General features: G+C 36.9%; 3 protein-coding genes across 6 annotated transcripts in view; 2 read left to right on the forward strand and 1 right to left on the reverse strand.

Annotated features, from left to right (window-relative positions):
* The window catches only part of LOC125858923 (uncharacterized protein At4g15545), a 954,564-nt gene that overhangs the window by 356,656 nt on the left and 586,723 nt on the right, over nucleotides 1-11,185 (forward strand). The gene's annotated exons all lie outside the window — the stretch shown is intronic.
* LOC125858956 (uncharacterized) lies at nucleotides 92-1,447 on the forward strand. Its single transcript, XM_049538714.1, has 5 exons — nucleotides 92-378; nucleotides 450-556; nucleotides 635-782; nucleotides 850-1,044; nucleotides 1,125-1,447. The coding sequence occupies exons 1-5, from the start codon at nucleotides 169-171 to the stop codon at nucleotides 1,353-1,355; spliced, it is 891 nt and encodes a 296-aa protein (XP_049394671.1). The 5' UTR covers nucleotides 92-168; the 3' UTR covers nucleotides 1,356-1,447.
* On the reverse strand, nucleotides 1,858-9,120 carry LOC125858870 (uncharacterized). Of its 4 annotated transcripts, none has more exons than XR_007445765.1 (5): nucleotides 8,540-9,120; nucleotides 7,359-8,381; nucleotides 3,363-3,611; nucleotides 2,241-2,444; nucleotides 1,858-1,991 (listed from the first exon to the last, which is right to left on the reverse strand). XR_007445765.1 is itself a non-coding variant. In XM_049538661.1 (5 exons), the coding sequence occupies exons 1-5, from the start codon at nucleotides 9,012-9,014 to the stop codon at nucleotides 1,860-1,862; spliced, it is 2,133 nt and encodes a 710-aa protein (XP_049394618.1). In that variant the 5' UTR covers nucleotides 9,015-9,116; the 3' UTR covers nucleotides 1,858-1,859. The 4 variants fall into 4 exon arrangements, 3 of the variants coding, with proteins under 3 accessions (XP_049394618.1, XP_049394614.1, XP_049394623.1); XM_049538661.1 differs by having other exon boundaries at nucleotides 3,307-3,605; nucleotides 8,540-9,116; XM_049538657.1 differs by having other exon boundaries at nucleotides 3,307-3,611; nucleotides 8,540-9,116.

Below are 11,185 nucleotides of genomic sequence, written 5' to 3' on the forward strand. Positions count from 1 at the left end.
TGACCGTTACAAAAGTCCCTCTTTTCATTTTCATTTTCAAAAATTCAAAACTGACCGTTGCCAAAATATTTTCTTTTTCTAATGCCCCAAAATTCCAAACCCATTTCATAAATCACTCACTCTCATCTCCTCCAAAAAATCAGAAAAAAGTGTATAATCTGAATTCAAATGGCACTCAGATCCCTCGATAACGCTCTCCCAATTGCGATCGAAAGACCCAAAAAACAAGCAAAAGTTGTTGTAACCCAGAATCAGAAACAGACTGATTGTGTTGTCAATGACGAAAACAAAGCCCCTTTACCACCCGGAGACGCAGCGGTTGATTACGTCCCCTCTGAGAATCTTGAAGCCATTGATGACCCAGATAGCAAAATCCATGTATGTGGCTGACTTCTTTTAATTTCTTCAAGTTTTTTATAACCATTTTGATGGATTTTCGTAAATTTTAGGGACTTGTTGGAGGGTTGGAATCTAAAGATTGGTTGGAAATTTGTCGCTCATTGAACGACACGAGGCGATTTGCTCTGTTTCACTCTGCTCTCTTGCTGCCAATTCTGTAAGTTTCATCTCTTTGAATTGTTCTGTTTTAGTTTGATTTGGGGATTTACTTTTTTCGCGGTTTTTGTAAATGTAGGGATAAAGTTTTACTGGTGATAGTTAAGTCGATGAAAAATCCAAGAAGTGCTCTCTGCAAAACTTCTGTCATGGCTTCAGCTGATATCTTCAAAGCCTTTGGTGATGAGTTATTTGAATCATCTAATTCTGATGCATTTGACAATGTGGTATGTATAGCGTTTATCGAGTTGTGTTAACATTCTAGTGCACTGGCTAATATGCAGTTTTTTACAGATTTTGCAGCTATTGCTGAAAGCTTCTCAAGATAAAAAGTTTGTTTGTGAAGAAGCAGATAAGACACTCATGGCAATGGTGGAGACTATGACTCCTCTTCCTTTGTTCCATAAGCTTCATACCTATGTCAAACATTCCAACATGAGAATCAGAGCAAAAGCTGCAATCTCAATATCACATTGTGTTTCTAAGATGGTTGGTTTTTACATTTTCTTATCTAACTGCTGTAGATTTCTCTCTGTCATGGTTCTTAATGAGTTGCATTGCTATTCTAGGAACTGGATGGAATGAAAGAGTTTGGATTCGTTTCGTTGGTCCAAATTGCTGTAAATTTGCTCAATGATAGACTCCCTGAGGCAAGAGAAGCAGCTAGAAGTATCGTGGTTTCAGTATATGAGGCATTAACCAAGGATGAAGAGCAGAAACAAGAGGTGTGGCAAAACTTTTGCCAGTCTAATCTTCCAGCTATTCATGCACAAGCCATAGTTAAAATTGTCTCCTCCTAGTAGACAGACTCATTCAAATTTTTAGCACTAAAAGCACTTGTTTAGTCAGTCTTCATTGTTATCTTTTACATGTAACCTTTCCAGGGTAACTATATTGTTTTGTTGCTAAAAATAAAATAGGTTCTCGTTTTATCATCTTCTCGAGCTCAAGAAATACCACTTGGAAAAGGTTCATTATCACCCAACAATACAAAAAAAAATGGTATAACCTCAACAAAATGTACATACATAAACCACACAATTCTTGATGCACATTTTGCATGAAATCTTGAAGCCTCATAAATAGACCAAAAAAAAAGGGGGGGCCTTGTAAAAGAAAAGAAAATCCTATTAAATCTCCAAGTGCAGCAAAACCTTATAGACAAAATGCTCTTCAGAAAATATATGTTGATCCCTCATTCTAATATCTGGTGCAACCAAGGTTTCAGCCGGGTACAATCTCTCATTACCATAGAAGGTTATCCCCAAAATTTCTTCCGCGAAAAAGGTCTATTTTTCTACCCTTCATTCCTGTTCAACCATTGAGCGCAAAGCCATCTCAGCATCAGCTAATGGTTGTCCAGCATAAAGCTTCAGTTTCCCTTTCTTCACCACGATTACCTTCATAGTATGTGATCTAATTGCCTCACTGAGTTCCTGAAAATAAGTGAATGGTCCGCATAAAAAATTCCATGGTACAGGCATAAGTTGAAAAATTCAGTTATACACAAATTAACCAACTTTTCTTGGAGTGTCACTCTCAACAGTGTTAATAGTCCTTGAAAGGTTAGTAGGGCTCTTGTCATCAAAAAGTTAGTAAGGCCCTCTAAATGCTGTGGAATAGAATACTTTATGAACTGCGAGGATATGAGGTAGATATATTTAATGCAAGCTTAATATTCTTACTTTAACTGGTAAAGGGACAATTTCAGCACTGAAATCTCCCAAGTCTTCAAAGAAGGACTGTAAGAGATAACAAAAATTGGTGGCATCACCACGATCTTCAAAGGTGACTGTATGAGATAAGCTACCATTTACTTGAGAGCTACTTTTTAAGGTAAACAATCCTTCTGGTCCTTCATCATCATGACCTCTCCGCATGCGTATAGCCTGCATACAACAACGCACTTAGTGACAGGAGCATGAAGCAAGAGCCAACAACAACAACATACCCAGTGTAATCCCACAAGTGGGGTCTAGGGAAGGTAAAATGTACGCAGACGTTACCGTTACCTCGTGGAGGTAGAGACGTTGTTTCCGAAAAATGGAATCAGATATTTAAGATAAGCAAATACATATCCATTGTGACATTGGATGATTAAAATGTGTCCACACAATAACCCGTTAATATATAAATAGTTGTGAATATCAAATATAAGGTCGATAAATCACACAAGACATTTGCCAAATACCTATGTTGCTAACCTAAATGACTGGTACTTAAGCAACCGGATGCCAGCAATACCCAACTAAAAGGTTCTCTAATCTCAGCACAGATATTCAAGTGCCTCAGCAAGGGATATCCATGAAGTATAAACAAAAACATTTTATAGGAGAGCAACAACCAAAGAGAAGGGTACAGTGATACAATTTGCAAGGAAGACACAAATGGCTGGATAAACACTTCTAGCACAAAACCATATAAAATCTGACTAATATTTCTCACATGATAAGACAAAATAATGACAAGGCAATGATCCCTAGTTCAAGTTAACTGCAATAACATTAGTCTTGGTTTCAGTCCCACATATTAGCTTCTTCCTTGGACTCGTCATCTTTTGTGTACCTAAGCGGGGCTCAATCATTTTTTCCCTTTTCACAGCACCAAGTTTGCTATAAAACTCAGAAGTTAGAACTACACGCATAGATGCTATCAGAAAGTAAAACAGAGACAAAAGATAACATGTATAGTAGGAATGCAAGCTGTCGAAAATAAACAAGTAAGAAGTGGACATAAATCCCATATACATACAAGAACATAAGGAAGACTGAACCACCAAAAGTCAGTATCATTTCCTGAATTCGTACCCTCCTTTGGATTCACTACTTTTTGGTCCTTAACTTCCTTCATATTTGAAGTTCCGTTTCTATTTGAGTTCTTGCGTCTGTTCATCATTGTAGTACTCTTTATACGGCGTGATTCTCCCGAGTCCATAACTTCAACCAAAGTATTTCCAGTATTTGAAATTGTTGCAGTCTCCTGATTGTTTAATTCTTTTGAGTCTACAGGTTCAAACAAACTGCTCCCATTATTTCTATCTACCAAAATATCTGTAGCTAAAAAATGAACAGTGCTACATTAAAATGCATCTCTTATTGATTGCAGGAACTAGTGCAACAGAAGACAAAATACTGGTTCCCAAATTGCTCACATTGTTTTTCAACAGGTATTCAATAGGTGCAAGATATAAAGGCATAACAGTATAAACTACAAATTCAGAAGGTAAACGATAGAAAACAAACCTTTGGCAGCAATATAGCATGTGATCATACAAAAATGAGTTCTTTGCATTTTGCACCCATAACATGTGCACAAAGTTTGAATTTGCACCCTGCCCTTCTATTTTTAATGATTTACCCCCTGTCCTATATGTTTCTTTTCAAACCTATAATACAGTTCATTTCAGAAGGGATAAACTATGAATTGAAATTAATAAAATAAGAGGAGTGGGAGAGAGTACAAGGAGATGGAAGAAAGATCCTAAGTGGGGGAATAGAGAGAGGAAACACGACTAAGCACAGTTAGGGGTCGTTTGGTAGAGTGCATTAGCAAAATAATGCATACATTAACTCTTTGTATAAGTAATACCTTATTTGGTATACTTTTTCATGCTATGTATAACTAATGCTTGCATCAGTTATACACTCTATTGTGTAGTTATACACTCTATTGTGTATTAAGGTGTGTATTACTAATACCATGGATTTCTTGGTATTAGTAATGCAAGGGGTTTTAATGCGTGCATTAACATGGTTAAAGACCTCATTGCACCTCAAAATCTTTTTTACATCTTTTCCATCATAATTGTGAAGGATATCTTTGTAAATAAATATTTTATGCAATGCAAACTATTTTTAATACACCAAACCAAACAATGCATAAGAAATAGCTTATGCATAATTAATGTAAGTATTACTAATACAAACATTATTAATGCAAGTATTACTAATACACACTATTTAGCATTATTCTTATACACTCTACCAAACGATCTCTTAATCTCTATTACAATAGGATATTGAGTTGTGTATCCATTAGTTGTACCCTAAGGGGTCGTTTGGTATGCGAGATAAAGTGGGATATCCCAAGATTAAGTTTGAGATTAGTTTTATACTATCAACCAAATACAGTATAAATCTAATCCCAAACTTGATCCTGGGATATTCCATCTTATCCCGTCCAGCTTGGAATTATTTTATCCCACCTGGGAGGTGAGATAAATTAGTCCAGGGATTACAATCAAGGACTATAATCCTGGGATAATTTAGTCAGTGTACCAAACAACGCCTAAGGTTCTGAATCACATTCATAAGGATGTTTGATGACCTGACATATCTATGAAACTAGCCGAGAACATACCCACATCAAGTAATGAGTTTCTCCTATTCAAACAACTATACTGAATATACTCCCCATTAATTGCAATATAGATTTCTCCTTTAGAGTACCTTCGCAGTCTTTCTTTCTATTTGGAAACTAGTAGATGAAATGAGAAGAAACTGAAAATCTTATTCTTAATTACCCGAACTCATTGAAACTGGAATGGAACTACTAACTATTAATTTATAGATCACAAATGCCACCATTTAGATGACTTGCAAATTATTAATGTCACTGAATTGAATGGAGTAGGCTTTTTAGTACACACGGAGCTCAGGGAGCAACTGGTAGAGGTTAGGATGGTGAATGATAAAATGACCATTAAGTTAGTACTGGGAGGGCTAACTATTAACATAATTTGTGCATATGCACCGCGGGGAGTTTGGATGAGGAGGTCAAGAAATGCTTTTGGGAGAGTTGGACAAGGTTGTGACAGATATTCCGCATATGGAGAAACTAATTTTAGGAGGGAATTTCAATGCTCACATAGGGACCACTTCAAGAGGATATGATGATGTACGTGGAGGTTTCGGCTTAGGAGATGGAAATGAAGGAGGAGATCCACTATTAGTCCTTAGACTTTGCGAAAGCTTTCGAGTTAGTCATAGCAAAATCAAGCTTCCAGAAGAGGGAGGAGCAGTTGTGACTTACCAAAGTATGGTTGGCTAAAACTCAGATAGATTATGTGCTCTTTAGGAAGTGTGAGAAGTTAAGCAAGAGTATTTCGAGAGTCATAAGGATTTGGGTATACTAGGTGCATAAAGGTTGTAGAGAGTAAAAGAAGTATTTGTAAGATGAGGAAGGGAAGAGCTATCGGGCCAAATGAGATCCCGGTGGAGTTTTGGAAGATCACAGACAAAGCAGATATGGAGTGGCTGACCGGGTTGTTTAATGTTAGTTTTAGGATGGCTAAAATGCCAAAAGACTGGAGGCGGAGTACAATGGTGTCGTTGTATAAGAACAAAGGTGATATTCAACATTGCAACAACTATTAGAAGTATCAAGCTACTAAGCCATGCTATGAAAGTTTTTGAGAGGGTGGTCGAAATAAGGATCTGTATCCGAAAACCAATTCGAATTCATGCCAGGACGATCAACTACAAAAGTCATCCATCTCGTAAAAAGATTGTTGGAGAAGTAGATGGACAAGAAGAGGGATTTACACATGGTGTTCATCGCCCTAAGAAGGTGTACGATAAGTCTCTAGGGAGGTCTTCCGGAGATGTTTGGAAACTAGAGGTGTACCACTGTGGCTTACATTATGGCAATTAAATATAGGTACGATGGAGCCAAGACTCAAGTAAGAACAACGGGAGGTGACTCAAAATACTTTTCGATCATGATAAGGTTGCAATGGGGATCAGCCCTCGTGATGGACGAATTGACACGACATATTCAACTCCAGCTTACTGAGGAATAGGACCCTAGATAGAAAGGTTTGGAAGTCGATGATTAGGGTTTAGGTGGGAGATGCAAAGTCTAGCCCAGTGTTATTAAAAGCGAAAAGCGCAAAAGATCTCTAAGGTCCATGGGGGCTTTAAGCGCAAAGCGCAAATAAAGCGTGGGCTTTAATGAAAAAAGGCGCAAAGGGAGAAAAACATAAAATGTGTTTGTTTAGTCCAAGACTAATAATTATAACCATGAATGACAAATATATGACAAAAAAAATTGAAAAAAAAATATGATAAAATTAAATATCAATTGTTTAGTGTCACATCTTCATAAGAGACTCATTGACAAGGAAAAGTTTGTCTTAGAACTTTGATGACGACACTGAAGCGCACATAAAGTGAGGCGAAGCGCTCAACACATTTTGTGCCTCGCTTTAGGGCTTAAGCGCGCTTAAAGCGTGCCTTTGGTAACACTACTCTAGCCCCATCTCCTCTCCTTATTAATAGTAGTATTTAGTAACTGTGCAGTTTCTTACTCTTCAATGTGTTTCATCATTTGTTGTTGTATTTGCTTTGTATTTTGATATTCTGTTGTCATATTTTCTTGCAACTCTGCTTTGAATAACTCTCTTTCGAGCCGACAGTTTATCGGAAACAACCTCTATACCCCACAAAAGTAGAGGTAAGCTCTACAAATATCTTACCCTTCCTAGAACCCACTTGTGGGATCACACTAGGTATGTTGGTATGTTGTTGTTTGTAATTGCCATTGTTGGCTAGTCTTGGTTCGGACACTTCTTGCTCCCTCTCTTTCAGTTCCTTTTTCTTTAGTTAATCATATAAGTTTCTATTTTACCCCTCACATAACAAATTCTTGTAAAGTTTTGCAATGAATTACATAGATTAGGGAGTAAATTGTAAAAGATAAGAGGATAGGGTGCAAATCAAAAGGTTGTACACACATTAGGGGTGTAAAATGTATAGAACTCCATAAAAACAAAGCCAGCTAAAAGGATTTTTTTAGAATATTACCAATTCTTGGTTTAGATTCCTCCAAGTCTGATGCAATTCCTTTTTTCTTCCTTCCGCTCTTCTCCAATGAGTTCTTCTTGACAGCTTTGATAACATCAGCCTTTCCACCTTCGACTTTTTTAACACTCCTTTCCTTTCTTCCCCTCCCCTTGTTTTCGGAAGATTTCTTCACACTTAAAGGTGATACCGACTCTGCATCTTTAGTGTTTCCTTTACTCTCTATGTTTTCACCAAATTTCACAAAAGCACCTCTGTGTGAATCAAGGGTGAGCAGGTCTACCTCATCATCGCCCGACACATCAACTCCACCTTCTCTATTTCCATTCTTCTTCACTTCGGTGTTGTCTTCCAAAGTTTTATCTCCATTTGTACCAACACTTTGATGGTCAAGGGCCATAAAACCCTTTGGTTTATTACTTGGTTTACTGGCGAACTCTCTAAATTTCTGCTTTCTTTTAAATGTTAAAGAAGCACTAAGCTCTTTCTCATCCAAAGTACCACCATCATCCCAGACATTTTTATTAACATCAACCGTTGGAAAAGTAACAGAATTTGTAGGCTGTTTGTTGCTAACCTTTCCCAGTCTCTTTCTCAGCTTGATTAACCGTTCATCAACTTCCTTTTTTATCCCCATTTTAACATCACTATCCTCAATTTCTTCCTCCTGCTCCTCATCAACGTCATTGCCCTTCAACTCCAACCTTTCCTTCTCTCTCGCCTCCCTTGCCATATGTTGAATTTCCTCAATCTTCTTCTCCATTTCATCCTCGTCCACAAAAACAGTTCCCCCATTTTCAATACTCTGATTTCCATCCCCATTCACAAACATTCTCAATTTGTGCTTACTTGTACCTTTCAAATCCAACTCCAAGACCTCATTTTTATAACCATTACCATCCGAACTTTTATTTTTTCCACTATAATCAGCTGAACCAAATACCCAAACAGCACAAACTGTTTGAAATACAAAGGCTCCAACTATCCATAATCCAAATTTCAGCAACGAACCTTTACCAAAGGTACCTAGAGTGCCATAAATAACTCATTTTTAATAATTTATAACAATTAGGATCCAAATTTTAATCAATTGATCAAATACCCAAACAGCATTAGTCATCTGAAACAAATTTCTCCAACTTCCCACAACCCAAAATTCAGTAATAGGGTGTTAGAAAATGTACCTGCAACGGCATTAACAGCTCCAGACGGATCTGAAACTTCCGACAGCCGGAATTCTCGATTTTCAGACGTTTTCAGGTCGTCACCGGCGGCTAAGTCGGAGTCCAAAATGTGGGTTTGTTGAATTGGGGTTTCATAAAAGGTACTTTCAGTGTCATTAACAATAGCTTCGGGTTCTGAAACTTCCGACAGCAGGAGTCCTTGATTTTCCGGCGCTTTAGCGACTTCGTCGGAAGGCGAAATATGGGTGTGTTGGATTGGGGTCTCAAGGGGAGTTATTGGTTCATTTTGGGGTTTTATGTAGGGTTTAGTAGTGGTTTTGAGTATTTTGGGGCGGAGATAGTTTTTCCTCTTTGCAAATTTTCTTCGGCGCGGTGTCGTTAAGGCAGAAGCTAAAAGAAGAGGTTTCCTCGAAAGGAGAGTGGAAGGTGTAGAAAGCCGAAGGAGACATGGAGGAGTGATGCAAGTTCCCGCCATGGTTGTGGAGTTGGAAGCTCAAAACTCGAAGGTGAATTTGCAAATTCTTTTGAATATAAGCATTATGCTTGTTATTAAAGGATAAATAAATTTGCAGAGCATTTCTTTTACCCACTTTTATTTGAACCTTTTTGACTTATATAGTAGCATTTGACCATTTGAGCCTAATTTCAAGTTTTGATTTTAATTTTAGATCACGATTATAAATATTTTCGAAAGTAGAAATTTAAATTGTGATTTTAATTTTTGGTAAATAAAATTTCATTTATAAATTTATTTTTAACAATAAGAAGAATTAATAATTTCAAATTCTATAAAAAAATAAAAATGAATTGGATTATATACCTATGATAAATTTCAAGACATTCTAATAAGAATGAATTTCTTTTTAGCAATTTGATAACTATGAGACGAGCTTTTCAAATATCAAGGTCTTATTGACTTCGACTTGGGGGTGAATACTTTGTGGTGTATTGTAATTCTTTACTGATTGGCTTTGGATGTGTTTTGATGCAAATAGGTAAAATTATTGTTTATGTTTTAATGTATGACTTATAGTTAACAACGGTGTTATTTGCTTTGAAAATTTGAAAGCATTATTTATATGGGGTCCATTATGAGCATCAATTATTGCAGAATACATATTCAATCCTAAGAATCTAAATTTGAAACAATAAAAGTGCTTGGAGTTGCTTAAGAATTATAAAATGACTATCCTTTATCATTTTGACAAGGCCAATATAATGATGGGTGCCTTGAGTGAGTATAGTTGGCCTTTCTTGATTACTAGCAGAGAAGAAACTTATGGTGGTGGAGTTCTTAATAGCTTCATGAGACTTGATATTTTCAAATCTGATAGAGTTTTTACTCGTATTGAGGCACAATCGATTTTAATGAAGTAAATTAAAATCAAATAGTTTGAAGATGAAATTATATTTGATTCGGGATAATGTGTTGAAAGCTGAAGCTAAAGAAATAATTTTAGACTAGAAAAGTAATTTGAGGATCAAATCGAATTTGTGATCCTAAGATTGATGATTTGATTAGATTGATCATGAAAAAAGCTCACAAATCAAGATATTTTATTGATATGGTAGCCAAAAAAATATATTATGATTGAAACGAATTATTGATATCATAGATGAAGAGGGACAACATGAAATTCGTGTTGTAACACCTCATAAATTTTTAAGTCCAGATCAGACCTTGAATAAGTCAGAAAGAACTGAAGTCTGCAATTTTCTGATTTACAGACCCTTTTACGGGCCGTGTAAGGAACCACGGACCGTGATGGGTTCCATAGACCATAGTCAAGACTAGAAAATTTGTCTAAGTGTTTCACGTACTCTTCTACGAACTATAGAAGCTTCCACGAATTGTAGATTAGTCTGTAAAACAAAGACTTCAGAAATCAGGTGACTCTATCTTTTATAGGCACTTGTACGAATCGTAAATAGATCTACGGATCGTAAAAGCTCCCATATATAGAATGACCTTCATGCACCCAAAAATTTCCTTGGTTTTCTACAGACCCTTTCATGGTCCGTAGATTGTTCTACGGTCTGTGAAGGGCATCCATAGATGGCCTCAATAGTTTTTAATTCAAGAACGATTTGATCTTTTTCACTCTTATAATTCCTATGCTGTGTCATTTTAGCTCATTTTATCTTTTTCATCTCTTAAGTGTTGAGTCACTTGCTTTATAAGTTGCTAGTGTCTTTGTCAAGACTTGAATATGTGTCAAATAATATGACAGTCCGTAGATCAGATCACGGTCTGTGGTCTGTGTCCGTCGATCAAGACCTCCTTTACCCAGCCTCTGACACGAACTACGGTTGACCAGCACGGACCGTCGTTCGATCCACGGTCCGTAGGTCTGACCGTAGATCGAAGGTTAGCAGCGAGTTAGTTGAAAATTCTGATGGGTCAACTTCAGATGGTCATAAATTTTTACTCGGATGTTGAAATTTAGCAAACTTGGTGGCGTTGGAAAGATAATTCAATTATCTATCTAACCATAGGTCACAGGACACATAATTCATTTTGTACTAAAAGTTATGACCATCTGAAGTTGACCCATCAGAATTTTCAGCTAACTGGCTGCTAACCTTCGATCTACGGTCTGACCTACAGACCGTGGATCGAACGACGGTCCATGCTGGTCAACCGTA

The sequence above is a fragment of the Solanum stenotomum genome, chromosome 1, assembly GCF_019186545.1.
Source record: "Solanum stenotomum isolate F172 chromosome 1, ASM1918654v1, whole genome shotgun sequence".
NCBI lineage: Eukaryota > Viridiplantae > Streptophyta > Magnoliopsida > Solanales > Solanaceae > Solanum > Solanum stenotomum.